General features: G+C 38.1%; 1 protein-coding gene across 2 annotated transcripts in view; it reads right to left on the reverse strand.

Moving 5' to 3' along the window:
* Nucleotides 1-81: 81 nt before the first annotated feature.
* Nucleotides 82-18150, reverse strand: part of LOC135140711 (mucin-2-like) — a 43387-nt gene continuing 25318 nt past the window's right edge. For both annotated transcript variants that reach the window (XM_064071372.1, XM_064071380.1), the window contains 5 exons: nucleotides 15052-15095; nucleotides 5219-5277; nucleotides 4443-4619; nucleotides 4284-4392; nucleotides 82-4236 (listed from right to left, as the gene is read on the reverse strand). In XM_064071372.1, coding sequence (XP_063927442.1) covers nucleotides 179-4236; nucleotides 4284-4392; nucleotides 4443-4619; nucleotides 5219-5277; nucleotides 15052-15085 — 4437 coding nt within the window. In that variant the 5' untranslated portion in view covers nucleotides 15086-15095 and the 3' untranslated portion in view covers nucleotides 82-178. The remainder of the gene's footprint in view (nucleotides 4237-4283; nucleotides 4393-4442; nucleotides 4620-5218; nucleotides 5278-15051; nucleotides 15096-18150) is intronic.

An 18150-nucleotide genomic window follows, 5' to 3' on the forward strand; every position in this document is an offset into this window, starting at 1 on the left:
ACCAAGACATAATAATAATAACACCACACTTCAAAATTAACAAAATATTTTATTGATTTAATTAAATTATATTAATCTATGAGTATTTATAACAAATTATGTTCAATAATAATTACAAAAGATTTACCCTAGTAGGACGAGAGAATCAAAGTCTGTTGACTTAAGAGAGCTTAATTATTTACAAACACCTCTCCGGCTTACTCTTTGTACAAATCAGTTTCTCTTCATCAAAGTAAGTACCCAAGTCACACACGAACTTCATGTCGAGTAGCTGGTTCTTAGTGTAACCCGAAGTACAATAATGGAAGAGCCTACAGTCTCTCGGATCGGAATAAAACTTATTGATGGCTTTCCCAAAACAGTTGAATATATACGACTTAAGTTTTTCCTTTCGCACGTGTAACTTATACACCATCGATAACGGAGTAGTATGGAGGGATTCTTTTGCCGATTCGGCTTGAGTAGGATTGGCACTTTTAAACAGGGGAGCGTCTGTCGCTGGGACATCTTCTGTGTAATCTACAATCGTAGATGTGGTGATTCTTGGTGAGGTAGAAATTTCTTCCTTGATTAGACTTTCAGTAGTTGTTAATTGACTCGTTAAAGCGTCTACAATTTCATCTTCGATGACAGGTTTTCGCCTGCTCGGTCGCGAGGTTAATTCAGTACTAAATCTATGTCTAGAATTTGGTCTACGGTAACTTGAGGAAGTTCGAGTACGTAGTGGACGTGTCCGGCGTGCGTTGTGCCGACTACGTGTAGTACTTGGGACTTCGGTGGTCGTGGTGGCTGCAGGTGTCAAGTTTGTGGCGGATTCTGTACTTATAGTACTACTAGATTCTGTTGCTATGGTTTGGTAAACTTCATTATTTGCGTCTACTGTTGTGGTTTCTTCGTAATATTCAGTAGTGCTTGTCGAACTGGTGGAAGGGATTTCTTCAAGAGTAGTACTAGAGGGAGTTGTTGTTAGAGGATCTTCTTCAATTTTGTCAGTTGGTTCCATGGTACTTTGCGGAGTAGTAGTAGGTGCTGCCTCTAAAGTGGTACTTTTAGAATCAGCATCTTCAGGTTCTGTGGAAATTATTTCCCCATTTTCTGTAGTAGTTTCGTCTATGATTTCTTCATTTTCATTCTTTGGTTCTACATCTTTTTCACTAATTTCATCGTTTATTGGTAATGTTGGACTTTCGTCTTCTGTTTTATAATTGTTATTAAATCTAGTTCTACCTCTCCCTCTTCCTCGTTCACGTGGTTTCTTAATTTCTTCTTCTTTATCAGTGTCAACAAGCTCAGGTTCTTCTTGTTGATCACCAAATTCTTTATCAAAATTAACATCACTGGGTTTTATTAAAACCGTTTCTTTATTTTCTAAATGTTCAGAATGTTCTTCAGTGTCTGTAAATTCTACTGTTGTAGACATTAAAGCTTCGTCATTTGGATTATCTTCATCATCTGGGTCTTCACTAACTTCGGTGGAAGATTTATCTTTGGGAGAAATTTCTAATTGTTCTGTGACTTCTCCAGGCAATTTTACATTTTCCTCTTCATTGTCTCCAGTAGATTCAGTCTCGAGTTCGTACTCATCATAATACTCAACATCATCTGGTTTAGATAAAACTTCTTCTTCATGACCCGCATCTTCATTCTTTTCGTGATCCTCAATCATTTCTTGAGTTGCAGTAGTTCCCAAATTTTCGTCAGTCGTTTCATCTTCATTACCTAATTCTTCAGTAGTTTCGACTACGGGTTGTTCAGTTTTGATTGCAGTTGCCTGACGAGTACTATCAGAACTGTAATTATCATAGAATTTACTATTACTTCTTCCTCTTATTCTTGGTTTGGACAAAAGATTGTCCTTTTCCACATCTGTAACGTGTGGTTCTTCCATCTGTGTGGTCGTCTCAACTTCTGGATTTTCAACCACCGTAGTAGTCTTCTCAGACTCGGGTTCTAGTTCTTCGTATTCGATATCGAAAGGTTCTTCAGGAGTTTTTTCAATGTGTGCATCCTCTGTGTTGGTCTCATTTTGAGCAACTAATTCTTCAAATTCGGTTGTTGTTCCTTCAAAGTTGCTACTAACTTTACTTTCTTGTCTCATTTGATCATCTTCAAAATCTTTATCGTCATATGAGTCGGTTTGCGTAGACGTAGGTTCTTCGGAAACATCTACCACTTCCTGTTGAGGTTCTTCAGTAGCGTCTACCGGTTCTGTTTTATTTTCTTCAGGTATTAGTGTCGTTTCTGTTTCTAGATTTTCTTCTGTTTCGGTAAAAATTTCTTGTTCCGGGGTTGTTACTTCTGGTGTAGTTGTTGCTAGCGTAGTTGTTATTGTGGTCGTTATTTTTTGAGTAGTGGTGGTGCTTGGGGTCGTTACTTTTTGAGTAGTGGTGGTACTTGGGGTTGTTACTTTTTGAGTAGTGGTGGTACTTGGGGTCGTCACTTTTCGAGTAGAGGTGGTACTTGGTGTGGTTATTTTTTTAGTACGAGTGGTCCTTTTGGTTGACGAAGGTCTAAACTTTTTTGCAGGCGGAGCAACAGTTATAGTCTCTTCAACTACGTGAGCCTCAGTAGTTGGTTTTTGTTTGTCCTTTAAACGAATTTTTGGTTTTAAAGCATTTAACGAAGCGATATATCTTTGTCTATTTTCATTAATGAGTCTTTTATGATGGGTTTTTGCTCTCTTTCGCATGATACCCATGATTCGGTTCGTCGTGGTAGGTTCGGCAGTTGTAGTTGTTGGTGGTAGCGTCGTTTCTTCAATAGTTGTTGTTACAACTTTCTCCGTAGTTGTTACATTTGTCTTAGTTTTTTCCGTCACATTAGTGTTATTTGACTGTACAGCTTCATAGTTATCATCAACATAGTCAACAGTATCTAATTTTGCCACGGTAACTACAGTAGGTTTTGACGTAGAAGCAACTGGCGCTTCCGTCACACTCAATACATCTCCGACAATATTAAACTTACTTCTTCTTTTAAATAAGGCACTTTCTTTAAAATTGAAAAAATCATCGTAACTTTTGTTCTGATTCAAAATCGGAGCCTCGACAATCGGCGCCAACTGTTCATTTATCTCCGTAATGTCTTCCGGGTTGATCGGTACCTTCACCGTACTACTTTTCTGGTGAGTGCTATACCATTCGAACAAAAACTTGAGCACATCGGCAGCTGCTTGCTCGTTAGGAATATCTGAAGGCTTAATTTGCCTCTTTTTCCTTCTAGACGCTTTAATTTTAGGCACGTCGTGGTAAAACGGATCGAGGACCACATCGTGGTCCTTGTAGTCATCGTACGACTTTGGTGGTTCTTCCAGTAACGGTGTAACACCTATAGTACCTAAGGAATAATTCAATCTACGTCCGCTATTATCGCTAACACTAGCACTAGCACTAATTATAATCCTAGGTGGAGGCTGATCACTGGTGTACCTCTTCGTTTCAATATGGTGGCCTAAACTAAACGGTGCCGGCGAACTAAACGTCAATGGAGGCAGTGTTGGTAACAATGGTAGTGGCAGCTGCAGTCTTTGGGGTTTTTCGGTACGATACGTATGGTACGTAGGCGTTTTCAACGACGATACATACGATGTTCGAAAAGTCGTAGATTCTTTATGAGGGTTATACGGGTGTTTACGGGTTGTAGCCAGATGTTCGCTACGATAAGTCGTCGTTTTGAACTGGTTTCTGAACTGTGCGTGCCTATAAGGCACGTTGGAGTGGTGGTACTGGTAGTTGTGCGGCGGTTCCGTGTACTCTTGACTGTTATCTTCCGTCTGGTGGTACGTGAACCCGTAATTAATATCCGCTGGGGTAGCAGGCGATTGTCCTTTGATTTTCTGGGTGGAAGAGACAGGTCGTTGTGTGTTGGGTACTATCCTCACGAAGTCTTCTTTGTCGGGAGTACCATAACTCGTGTGCGTCGTCACTACAACCTTCTTCTTATTATCGTTGAAAACTTGTTGTTGGTACGCCAGAGACTTCGACCTTAGATTAGCCAGAGTGCCTGGGTGTAGACTAATGTTGATCTCCTCTGGGTTGAACCTAATATCTGGACTATTCGAAATCGGAAAATGATGCGCCGAGATTACTTTAGTTACTGTGGTCACCGTCGGCGCTGCTGTTGTAAAAAACGCGGCTTTCGTCGTCTTGGTTTTGGGTTTCGGTGTCGTGGTGGTGGTCGTGGTGGTGGTTGTAGTGGAAGCTTTTATGATGATGGGTGGATCAGTGTCCGCATTATCTACAAAAGCACGTCTTAGTAAACAATTTTAAATAAAATAAACCCACCTTCTGAGATGCTGGGTTGCGTGTTACCATACAGCTCCAAGTTCAAACTATAGAACTTTTCAGATTTCGAACAGTCAACTTCGTCTATGCGTTCGCAAACTCGAGTTTCCTAAAATTTGGGGAAAGCGTGACCGAAATTCTCCGTTTGGTGGTACCAACCTGGTCAAAGACGGTTCCGTTTAGGCACAAAAAGCGAATGTCCATGGGCTCGTCCAGCTGGCCTATGGTGCACACGTGGAACATCTGGCAGTTGGTCTCCAGGTCCGCATAGTAGCCACCAATGACTTTGCCGACACAGGAAAAGTTCGTGTCGGGCAGGTTGTCGAAGTCCAAGTACTGCAAACCGAAATACTAATTATGACATATGAAAAATGGGTTTTCGTGTGGTGAATTGAGGGACGCGCTCGATAAGGTTGTCCCCGGGTGGCGCCGTGTGGGACGCCTTTGTATTGTTTGGTTTTTAAAACAACCAGCTTTTTAGCGAGAGCGCATCGGCATTCTCGGCGCGTCCCACGTTTGGAATTTGTGTGAAAAATGAAAGTGATCGAGATGGGTAAAATCGAAGCTATAATTTACGATATTTTTGATTTTAATTAAGCTAATTTATGAATAGGTGAGTCAGTGATGACAATAGATGTTAGAACAATGCACGTCCATGGATGTCCTCTGGCTCGTTCTTGCGTGGTTTCGCCTCCGCTGTGAAGATCTTTCGATGATTAATGAGCGTTTTCGTGACATTTGAGCTCGATTGGCGAAAATTTCGTGACGTAACCTCGCTACATTTTGCAACGAAGATACGATTAATAGAAGCGGTAATTTATAGCTTCAGGTCAACAAATTAAAAATATTTGTTTACATCACGTATATGATTTGAATTTCTGAATGGTAGCGTGGTACACTCCCGTTTGAATACTTTCATGGTGAATAATACTTACGCCTGGCTCCACACACAGCACGACGTAGACGAAGCCCAAAAGGTACAACCATAGTAGACCTGGGAAAAAGAGATGTTATTAGCGGATCGGAAAATGGTCGGTGAAACGCGTTTGAACATTTCGAAATTCGGTAGACGGTTCTATTGTCGGAAGGAAAGTTGATTGTGGGGTATTTCTCACACTGTCGGTGTCTTTATTGAGTGCAAAATAATACGGAAAAAAACGTTGCGCAAGAAGAGCGAGCGAAATCAAGATGGAATCCGAAGGATGAACACAAATCAATCCGCAATAAAATGTAATGGGAATCAGGTCTGGTTTCCTGTCTTCGACCTTTGGAGGAGCGCAATTGTGAAATTCTGTCGCTCAAAATGTGGCTACACATTGATGGATTCTTTTTTAACACGACTCGAATTAATTATTGTGGAATCAATAGATCAAGGTCTGTATCTCATCTCCAGAACAATGCGTCAAGAAAAAGAAGCCGAGTTGATTTCAAAATTTTATAATCCCGTCGACCTACAAAACTAGCCGCGGTGCCAACGTAACGAAAACACAATTCACTAAGTGCATTTTAATTCCCACAGTCTCTAATTACTTCCACGTTGGTAGTTCCGGACGGATCGAACAATGCCACGAAAATGCTTCGAAATTATGTAAAGATCAGACGATCTTTTGACATTAAAAAGTGAACGGATTTTGTGGAATTTCCCGGCGAGACCTCCAGCCCAGCCCCAACCACAACTTATTTTACAAATCAACCAAAACTTAAACTAATTATTTCAAAAAAGGAAGCACTTCATTAATTCAACGTTTTCCTCTAGTTTCCGCTTGTCTTCACCATATCCTCTCCGACGCTAATATATTTTCACTTTCGTTTACCGCCACATCTGTTTCTTCCAACGAGCTTTTTCCTGTGTACATCAATGTCGCAAATCACGTTTATCTTCACCTGTTGTTTTCTACTTATTCAAATTTCTTCACCACAATGTTTTTAGTTTCTAATCGTAAGTGAACCAGAAACTGTAGCATTTTCTATTTTTTTATTTTTCACATCACTGCTTGTACCGGATTTGGGTCAACAGTGTAGTTTTTTATTGGTGTTCTTGAAAACTAGGTGGAATAAAGAGACAATGAAATTTAAAAAAACTGTGTAATTTTATTTTTAGCGGTGGCGGTAAACCTCTAAGATTGAATCTTCAGTGCCTTTGTTTGCGCAGTTATTATAAAGATGCCCTACATTTAAATAGCAGCAGGTCATTTTTTGTCTGTAGAGTAGTTAAAGTTCATTTTTGTTCTTTTTTGATTTTAGATTGCTTTATGTTTGTGAATGTAATTAAGATAATCTGTTTTTTATTATAAACATTTGTCTGCGTTGCATTTTTAATAACGGTGATCATTATATTTGATAGTAGCATATTTAATGTTTCAAGGCTGAGCAGATAGTTACTTTTTTGTAATAACTCCAGGAAAAATAATACGGATTATTAAAATTACTACAAAAAGAAAATAAAAAACTAAATTAAAACTTTCCACGAAACTCATTACTACGAAGACATTTTATTAAAGCATGAATTAATTTTACTTGATTATTTCGATAAGAAAAAACTATAAAGATAGTTATTAAGATAAATTATTGTAAAACCATTCTATATATTTTACCATATCTCGGAAACATAATGTTACCTTTTTAAAGGACAGGTAAAAAATCAGCTTAAAGGTCACTTAAAAACAGTTAATTAACAAAATTTTAAGATGACGTCAATAATTTTTTTGAAGGGTGGACAAATTTTGGTTAATATAATCTAAAATTTTTATTGGAATACAAAAATAGTGTTCTTACTTTAGAAAAAGGTTTGCATAAGCTTGATATCTGTTTGTATTCTTGTTTCCAGCATTAATTCTAAAAATATTGATTTTCGAAGTTTGAAAATACGTATCTATGGCCATAAATTACTGAACATCCTGCATTCCAGGACATCGACATTATGCAAATCAGCAAATATCAAAAGTGGTTTTAATTAGACTGTTCGCTGAAGTAGCCGCAAAAAATAATCAGTATTCTACATCAACACAGCCTTTAAATTCCCCGCCTTTATTTACAAACACTAATAAAAATGACATTTAACAGACATTTACAACCACTTATTTGCATTGAGGTAGTTACTTTGTAAACGGTAATTGTTTAACAAAAACAATAGTTATAATCTTACAATCACATAATCTTAATCTCAATCTGATAATCATAGTAATTAAGCAAACTAGCAAGGTCGTTGAGCACCCATAAAGCGTCTGGTATTTTCAGATTCCATTACACAACCGCTAAAATATAATTGTCTTTTCGTTAATTAACCACCAAGTGATGACATTTTTCTTTAATTGGTCGAATTCTCCAATTCGACATTCTTCCTCGCCACTTAACCACAAGCAATTTTTTCCAGCGTCGCTAATTTTCCTCTCCAATTCTAAACCAAGACTATTAAACAAACCGCGATTTATATATAACTTCAGCTCCACATACACGCACGTGTTTTACTTTACGTAAGCCATCAATAACCCAGCTCCAATAATCAATTTTCAGGTTTTGCAAGCTCGTTTCCGCCTAACGAAACTCCGTCGCCATACAAATCCGCGATTTCTTCCATTTCGAGTAAAATTTTCGCTACACCTGTTCTAAATTATTGTTCCTGCGTCGCTTCCTGCTCGGAATAGCAAATCCCGCAAATCCACCTGTTGAATAATGCAGGATTAAAAGTCCAGACTGAACGCACGTGCATGCAGACAATCACTGGAAAGTTAGATAATTTGGGGTCAGCATATGTCACCGCTCGTTCCGTGCTATTACAGAAATTATGTATATCGCACACCGGAAAGTTCCGGAACGGCGGTTTCCAGCGACCGGTTTCGCAACAGTGAGAGTGCATCAGCGACAATGACCTTCGATCGGCCCGAATCGTCTCTGGGTCAAAATTAGGCTTGGGAAAAGGATTGGCCAACGGAATGGTATTTGCAGTGACATTTTAAGCATCGCGCTGCCGAAAAAAGTACAATTACAAAATCGAGATTGTTTTGGTCTAGTTGAGGGCTAATTGGAAGTAGAAAAGTGGCCTTAGGCGGAGACTGGTCGTTGCAACTATTTCCTCCGATTTTAGAACAGATGCAAACTAATTGCGTGTTGCGCAACGAGAAACGGCCTTAGCGTACTTGAGAAATATGGGAAGTGGAGGAATTTGGAGCGAGCCGTTGTCAAAGTTACATATGGTTTGAAAAATTAACACAACGGAGAGTTGTAATCTAGCTACAATTTTAATAGCTTACTACTCGAGATACATTAATTTTTTTAGTTGAGCTGATATGTGTAAAATTAAATTAAAATAATTTGCCAGATTAAATTCACTTCAATAAAAAAAGTGTATAACATTAAATCAATTTCAAGTCAAAGCGGTTGTCCAAGCAACACAGAGTGGTTACAAAACTGGTTTCTTTATGGTAAGATTTTTAGTAAACTCTGGGGAAAAACTTTTTTTTTATAATATCAAGTTTATCTAAATCTATAATTATCTTCATTTCTAAAAATTCTTGTTTCAGTTCGTCTCAAAGGTCTTACCCACGTATCCTGCATCATTTTTATTAACCTCCCACCCAATATTTATTATCTACTTCCTTATTTCCCACTTTAAATCTTGCCATACAATTTATGTCTCCTTTTGTGAAGTTACTAGTGGACCATGTCGATATATTCTCCACCGCACGATTGAAAATAAAATAAAATGAATTGAATGAAATGAAAAATTTGACGTAAATCAATGTCAACATAACCTTTAACTACTAATTGGTCTCACAACCACCTCTAATTCGTTTTATTTTGTTATCATTAGTTTCTCTGAATTTCCTCTCCATTTCTTTGACAGTATGTGGGTGATTTAGAATGTTGATTGCCATTTTTAGCTTGAACCTCTTGGCTCATGTTTCATAAGAACTACTGTGTTTTTGTTTTTTTTAAGGAAGCGAGCTTTGAACCTATTGTATTGAATCTTGTTTGGTAGATGAGTTGCAGTGACACACCCAAGTGTGATTTCCAGTCCCAATCCTACAAAAAAGCCGCCATCGGCATTCAAGGAAGTAAAATTCTACCGCGAAATCTTCCTTCTGCACAGTTTCTATTCACGTATGAGTGGCCTGGGAATCGAATCCGTAGATGTCTTTCTCACACTCAAATCGGCGTGAAGATTTTTCTAAACATTTTTGAAATAAACAAAGTTCTTTGATGACAAAGGCTGGGTAGATATTGGTGAATTTAAAGCCATTGGTTTTTTTTTGGCAAAAACCTTATCATACTTACTTATATTGTGTTCATTTTTTTTTAATTCTTCATTTGTTATGTAATAAAAGCCGAACCTGAACTATATTGTATTTACAAAGGTACACCTGTGTCTCACTAAATCGTAATTTTTGTAAAATAATATGATTTATATATTCACTACTTTTTTTAACCTTAAACCTACATATTTTTTGGAAAAATAAACTGTTTATAGTGTCACATGGTCGTCTATTTGTTATTTAATTTTTTATAATACGTTGTAATAAAGGCAATTTTGGCGGGCAGGGATTAATCCACAATAGGTGCACCGACGCGACACCGAAAACTAGGATTGAATCTTTGCACGTGGCTGGAAGCAGTTTGATAATGAAGCAGGCGAAGAGGAGATTGTCATGCAAATAAGGAAAAAACAGTCAGGGCTCCTGAGATTCTTTTGCAACTAAGCAAAAGACTAAGCAGGGTTCCCGAGACTCTTATTCAACTAAGTAAAAGACACTCAGGGTTCCCGAGATTGTTATGCAACTAAGCGAAGGACAGTTTCAGGACTCCCGAGATCCTTATGCAACTAAGCAAGACACTCAGAGCTCCTGAGATTCTTATGCAACTAAGCTAAAGACACTCAAGGTTCCCGAGATTGTTATGCAACTAAGAAAAAAACAGTCAGGGCTCCTGAGATTCTTTTGGAACTAAGCAAGACAGTCAGAGCTCCTGAAATTCTTTTGCAACTAAGCAAAAGACACCCAGGGTTCCTGAGATTGTTATGCAACTAAGCAAAAGACAATCAGGGCTCCCGAGATTCTTATGCAACTAAGCAAAAGACAGTCAAGGCTCCCAAGATTCTTATGCAACTAAGCTAAAGACACTCAGGTTCCTGAGATTCGTATGCAACTAGGCAAAAGACACTCGGAGCTTTTGAGATTTTTATGCAACTAAGTAAAAGACACTCAGTGTTCCCGAAATTGTTATGCAACTAAGCAAAAGACGGTCAGGGCTCCCGAGATTCTTATGCAACTAAGTTAAAGACACTCAGGGTGCCTGAGATTCGTATGCAATTAAGCAAAAGACATTCAGGGTTCCCGAAATTGTTATGTAACTAAGCAAAAGACAGTCAGGACTCTCGAAATTCTTATGCAACTAAGCTAAAGACACTCAGAGTTCCCGAGATTGTTACGCAACTAAGGAAAAGACAGTCAGGGTTCCCGAAATTGTTATGCAACTAAGCAAAAGACAGTCAGGGCTCCCGAGATTCTTATGCAACTAAGCTAAAGACACTCAGGGTTCCCGAGATTGTTATGCAACTAAGCAAAAAACAGTCAGGGCTCCTAAGATTCTCATGCAACTAAGCAACAGACACTCAGTGTTCCCGAAATTGTTATGCAACTAAGCAAAAGACGGTCAGGGCTCCCGAGATTCTTTGCAACTAAGTTAAAGGCACTCAGGGTGCCTGAGATTCGTATGCAACTAAGCAAAAGACATTCAGGGTTCCCGAAATTGTTATGTAACTAAGCAAAAGACAGTCAGGGCTCTCGAAATTGTTATGCAACTAAGCTAAAGACACTCAGGGTTCCCGAGATTGTTACGCAACTAAGGAAAAGACAGTCAGGGTTCCCGAAATTGTTATGCAACTAAGCAAAAGACAGTCAGGGCTCCCGAGATTCTTATGCAACTAAGCTAAAGACACTCAGGGTTCCCGAGATTGTTATGCAACTAAGCAAAAAACAGTCAGGGCTCCTAAGATTCTCATGCAACTAAGCAAAAGACATTCAGTGTTCCCGAAATTGTTATGCAACTAAGCAAAAGACGGTCAGGGCTCCGGAGATTCTTTTGCAACTAAGCAAAAGACACCCAGGGTTCCTGACATTGGTATGCAACTAAGCAAAAGACAATCAGGGCTCCCGAGATTCTTATGCAACTAAGCAAAAGACAGTCAAGGCTCCCAAGATTCTTATGCAACTAAGCTAAAGACACTCAGGGTTCCCGAGATTGTTACGCAACTAAGGAAAAGACAGTCAGAGTTCCCGAAATTGTTATGCAACTAAGCAAAAGACAGTCAGGGCTCCCGAGATTCTTATGCAACTAAGCTAAAGACACTCAGGGTTCCCGAGCTTGTTATGCAACTAGGCAGAAAACAGTCAGGGCTCCTAAGATTCTCATGCAACTTAGCAAAAGACTTAGGATTCCCGAGACTCTTTTTCAACTAAGCAAAACACACTCAGGGTTTCTGAGATTCTTATGCAACCAAGCAAAAGACACTCAAGGTTCCCGAGATTCTTATAAAACTTAGCAAAAGACACTCAGGGTTCCCGAGATTGTTATCCAACTAAGCAAAAGACACTCAGGGTTCTCGAGATTCTTATGCAACTAAGCAAGACACTCAGAGCTCCTGAGATTCTTTTGCAACTAAGCAAAAGACACTCAGGGTTCCCGAGATTGTTATGGAACTAAGCAAAAGACAGTCAAGGCTCCCAAGATTCTTATGCAACTAAGCTAAAGACACTCAGGTTCCTGAGATTCGTATGCAACTAGGCAAAAGACACTCGGAGCTTTTGAGATTTTTATGTAACTAAGCAAAAGACACTCAGGGTTCCCGAGATTTTTATACAACTAAGCAAAAGACAGTCAGGGCTCCCGAGATTCTTATGCAACTAAGCTAAAGACACTCAGGGTTCCCGAGATTGTTATGCAACTAAGGAAAAAACAGGCAGGGCTCCCGAGATTCTTATGCAACTAAGCTAAAGACACTCAGGGTTCCCGAGCTTGTTATGCAACTAGGCAAAAAACAGTCAGGGCTCCTAAGATTCTCATGCAACTTAGCAAAAGACTTAGGATTCCCGAGACTCTTTTTCAACTAAGCAAAACACACTCAGGGTTTCTGAGATTCTTATGCAACCAAGCAAAAGACACTCAAGGTTCCCGAGATTCTTATAAAACTTAGCAAAAGACACTCAGGGTTCCCGAGATTGTTATCCAACTAAGCAAAAGACACTCAGGGTTCTCGAGATTCTTATGCAACTAAGCAAGACACTCAGAGCTCCTGAGATTCTTTTGCAACTAAGCAAAAGACACTCAGGGTTCCCGAGATTGTTATGGAACTAAGCAAAAGACAGTCAAGGCTCCCAAGATTCTTATGCAACTAAGCTAAAGACACTCAGGTTCCTGAGATTCGTATGCAACTAGGCAAAAGACACTCGGAGCTTTTGAGATTTTTATGTAACTAAGCAAAAGACACTCAGGGTTCCCGAGATTTTTATACAACTAAGCAAAAGACAGTCAGGGCTCCCGAGATTCTTATGCAACTAAGCTAAAGACACTCAGGGTTCCCGAGATTGTTATGCAACTAAGGAAAAAACAGGCAGGGCTCCCGAGATTCTTATGCAACTAAGCTAAAGACACTCAGGGTTCCCGAGCTTGTTATGCAACTAGGCAAAAAACAGTCAGGGCTCCTAAGATTCTCATGCAACTTAGCAAAAGACTTAGGATTCCCGAGACTCTTTTTCAACTAAGCAAAACACACTCAGGGTTTCTGAGATTCTTATGCAACCAAGCAAAAGACACTCAAGGTTCCCGAGATTCTTATAAAACTTAGCAAAAGACACTCAGGGTTCCCGAGATTGTTATCCAACTAAGCAAAAGACACTCAGGGTTCTCGAGATTCTTATGCAACTAAGCAAGACACTCAGAGCTCCTGAGATTCTTTTGCAACTAAGCAAAAGACACTCAGGGTTCCCGAGATTGTTATGGAACTAAGCAAAAGACAGTCAAGGCTCCCAAGATTCTTATGCAACTAAGCTAAAGACACTCAGGTTCCTGAGATTCGTATGCAACTAGGCAAAAGACACTCGGAGCTTTTGAGATTTTTATGTAACTAAGCAAAAGACACTCAGGGTTCCCGAGATTTTTATACAACTAAGCAAAAGACAGTCAGGGCTCCCGAGATTCTTATGCAACTAAGCTAAAGACACTCAGGGTTCCCGAGATTGTTATGCAACTAAGGAAAAAACAGGCAGGGCTCCTAAGATTCTCATGCAACTAAGCAAAAGACACTCAGGATTCCCGAGACTCTTTTTCAACTAAGCAAAAGATACTCAGGGTTTCCGGGATTGTCATGCAGCTAAGCGAAATACACTCAGGGTTTTCGAGATTGTTATGCAACTAAGCGAAAGACACTCAGGGTTTTCGAGATTGTTATGCAACTAAGCAAAAAAACAGTTAGAGCTCCCTAGATTCTTATGCAACTAAGCAAAAAAGAAACAGGACTCCTGAGATTCTTATGCAACTAAGCAAAAAAGAATCAGGAATCCTGAGATTCTTATGCAACTAAGCAAAAGACACCCAGGGTTCCCAAGATTGTTATGCAACTAAGTAAAAGACACTCAGGGCTCCTGAGATTCTTAACCAACCAAGCAAAAAATAAGACAAATCAAGGCGGATTCATAAACCACAAGTATTTTGATTGCTCATAACCCTACGTCGCCTATCTATACCTAATTGCCAGATTCTTTTAACAAAGTTTATTCTGAATTTAAGTTTTCTCAGTTCAATCATTTTGAACACCGTTGTTTCTCCAATCTAGCTTGCTTTCTCTGGTTCTTATAAAACTACATCCTTCTCTTTTTCCTCCCATTTCTGTTCTTGTTTTGATGACTTTTAGCTCTTCAGTAACCTTAGTGATACATTTTCAGAGAATTTATAACAAACCCAGACCTGTTTATAAGGTCACTTGCACAGCATGACATATTCAGAGTTCAGAAATTTAACAAACATATTTTGTAACTGGTACAATAATTTAAAGAATGCAAATAACCGTTCACTCTTTGGTCGGAATCTATTCTGTCATCACATTTAAATAAATTTTTATCGCATTATTTGTTGAAGTTTAGAGCATAAAAATATTTTATTGAACTTTAAATTGACGCAAAATCTGAACAAAATCCATCAAAAAAGACAGGAAACAAGACTCTGAATTTTATTCAAATTTTTCTGAACACAAAACCTTGAATTGTGCATTTCTAGTGACAGACCGGTGTATATCTTCCCAAAGACCGCTTTTTATAACCTTGTCTAGGCAAAAATCGTGGACTACACTTAATTATTATTCAATGCTACTGTAAAATAGCACTGATCGTATTAAATAAACCCTCAAGTATTAAACGCTTTTGGAATGTATGAACTAGACGTTTAATAGACGTTCAAAATATCCCCAATATAAACGTTTATTGCTAAAAACTGCGTTGCTTCGGCACTATCGAAAACGCACACAGAATTTGAGTTGTTATAATTTACGGACTACCATACAAACATCATCTGAAATTCAAATTTTAAAAGCGCAAAATTTGCAAAACAAATTGTGAATGTGACAGATATGAGTTTTTCATTTAAAATTATTTTATCGCGATATTTTGGAAGACAGTGTGAGTTTAGTAGAAAAGTGAACAGACTTTGATTTTTATATTTTTATAGTTTTCGTTAATTTAAAAAAAACCTTTTTTTCGTGTTGCTTCTAGCTGGGACTCACCTAGGAGGTACACAGTCTTCATGGTGTAGGGCATCGCTAAGCCGCTGAAACAAAAACATGCCTGTCATTAACAATGTCGCCCCATAAAAAGTATAATGTGGGTGATTTTGAAACCGAACTAGTTTTAATAATGCAACATTTGCGCAACCGGTCAATTGTGAGCGAAGGCCTTAGCTCGAAGAAAAAACGTAAAAGTGGGAAAGTCGAATTGAGCGATTTATAATTAATTGCTTTCACTTTTGTTTGATTTTAAACAAGTCCCCAGATTAAACTCAAACCGCGAAAACAAATTTATTCGCATTTCGCAGTCCTTATCAATGTGGAGCGAGACATTCACCTATTTGTTGATGTGGGTGTTTTTGTTGACCGTAAATTACGCAACGACAAAGACAATGACTAAATTAATGGCTCCTGCTAACAATATTAATTATGGTAATGAAATTTTTGCGATATAATCTAGAAACTTTGAATGTCACTGGATTTATCCAGCCTCCAAATCCGGATTGTGGTTTGTGTACCATCCGTAACGCACAGTTATGCGCGTCCTTCGGCAACTGCATTTATTAGAGCATGAATTGGACGAGTTTCTACGAACGTGCATAATATTACGAGTGCGAAAAATGCAAAGATTCACCTTCGAAGGGACTCCTTTCACGTGCACATTCTTCTAATGATGCAACATACGACAAAAATATGAGCTGTGTAAAGCAAAAGCTTGTAAGGTTGCAGCCTTATGTAACGCCAAACACAGAACGGAATATTTTGTTTAGAAAATTTAAATAATGTATGTACACTTTCTTGGAATTTTGTTCTTTGTGGTAGCTATTTCTCGTTTCTAAAAATTGTTTTTCTTTTTTTTTTCGGAATGCAGTACGGTTCTAAACACTCATCTGTTTTCCGCCTGAATTAATATAATCGACATTATAAATTGAAATTAGTTCCACTACTGCATCACTTTTATACGGTAGCGTTTTATTCACAATTATAACGGTTTCTATATTCTGACGAACTTCTTCAGTCCTTTTGTTGTCAGAATATATTCGTTTCAATTTACAACGTTAATTTGGTACCACTAGTGGACCAAAATCAAAAATTTATTACATAACTAACGGTAAATCTCACTTTTTTTATGCTTCACTTGTAAATAAAGTTACATAATACATATTTTGTGGGAGTTTTTTGACTCAAATCTTATTTAGGGGAATATAACGAAAGAGAAACAATTAAAGTAGTCATACTTTGATTTTCCACTGCATTTTACGGCCTCTAAACTTTTTGCAATTTAATCATTAATAATCACTATTCTAATCTAAATTGTTTAGTTACTCCTTCTATTTCTTTGGGATATTTTATTATTTAGTTTTTACGAACGATTTCGGCTAGTGATTAGCCATCCTCAAGCCTTTATAACCATTAAAATCAAGTTGAAAAAAATTGTCGAAGGACTTGAAATACAGTCTAACAAATCCCGCTTCTTCAAAAAATTAAAAAATTAAATTTTGCGAATTTTTATTTGTGATAACTTCTATATATTAAAACAAATATAAGCTAACTGGCATCCTATAATTTTTTTGACACTATATGTTTTTTAGAGATTCTTTAGAGCTTGTTTTTCTGAATTCATTGATGTATTATTTAATCACCCATACGTCGCCACGGCCTACGATTCGAATGCATTATGTTACGCTTGATTTGACAGGACACGGATTAACAATTGCTCCAAAAATATGAATACATTTATGAAAAGCAAGGCTATGCCTGTATTTCAAGTGAGTTTTTTCATTTGTAAATGTTTCGATCAAGATTATTTCAGCAAGGACATTGCCACACGTGCAGTGTAATACTAATAATAAAACAATGGGGTGTGTCCTTGAGATCTGATCAATATAAAATACAGACAATAGCAGTAACAGTGTAAGAAACAAAAAAATCACATACCACTATTGAACGTGGGCTATATACGCTAACGTTGTAGTAACTCCACTTATACTAGTTTAAACGGTTGCTGCACAATTTTGATTTTTTGTGACAATTTAAATATCTCGGAAAAAATCTCAAAGCAGATTCATAAACAACAAGTACAGCAATATGTTATTTTATAAAATTTAAATCCTACTTACTATGAAAACTTTGTGAGGATGTCGTTCCATTGTTGATGAGGATGATTAGACGAATTTTGATTAGCGATTTATCGTCTACGCGATATTCTTAAAATATGTACATATAAAATTTGACAACAATTGGTTCGGTAGTTTCGGAGATCATCTGTCTAATACAAATAGATACAGATGACATACAACAGACAGACGACAGACAAATGATAAACAAACAGACAGACAGACGGAAACGCGAACGCTGCTTTTTAGGCAATTTTAAAAAGAAGACTGGATTATGAACATTTTATTTAGACCCTTTTTAAAAACAATTCACTTAACAAAATTCTGAGATGACATTTTAGAGGCAGTGCTTTAAAAAAATCCGAGACTATCGACGAATGGAAATGGGAGATCTACATTTTCATATTCCAGAAGCTATGACATCGAGAATATAGGATATATACCGGGTGTCTGGAAAATTGCGAATTAACTCTTCAGTATGTTATGTACGGTATAATAAAAAAATTCGCACCTAATGCCTGAATACCTCGGACTTATTTTCTGAATTCTTAGGGGTGGGTGGGCGATGCTAGTAGCTGCTAAAATTAGACCGATTTTCGCAAATAACATACGCTCTAAGAAAAGAAAGGGTGGATGGGCGGGGCTAGTACCTGCTAAGATAAGACTGATTTAGGCAAATGACATACCCTCTAAGAAAAGAGAGGGTGGGTGGGCGGGGCTAGTACCTGCTAAGATAAGAGTGATTTTGGCTGAAGAAATAACCTCTGAGAAAAGAGAGGGTGGGTGGGCGGGGCTAGTAGCTGCTAAAATAAGACCGATTTTGGAAAATAACATACCCTCTAAGAAAATAGAGGATCAGTGGGCGGAGCTAGTAGCTGCTAAAATAAGACCAATTTTGGCAAATAACACTCCCTTTATGAAAGAGAGGGTGGGTGGGCGGGGCTAGTACCTTCCAAGTTAAGATTGATTTAGGCAAATGAGA

The sequence above is a fragment of the Zophobas morio genome, unplaced genomic scaffold, assembly GCF_036711695.1.
Source record: "Zophobas morio isolate AGI-343-1 ecotype UQ-CSIRO unplaced genomic scaffold, CSIRO_AGI_Zmor_V1 ptg000004l, whole genome shotgun sequence".
NCBI lineage: Eukaryota > Metazoa > Arthropoda > Insecta > Coleoptera > Tenebrionidae > Zophobas > Zophobas morio.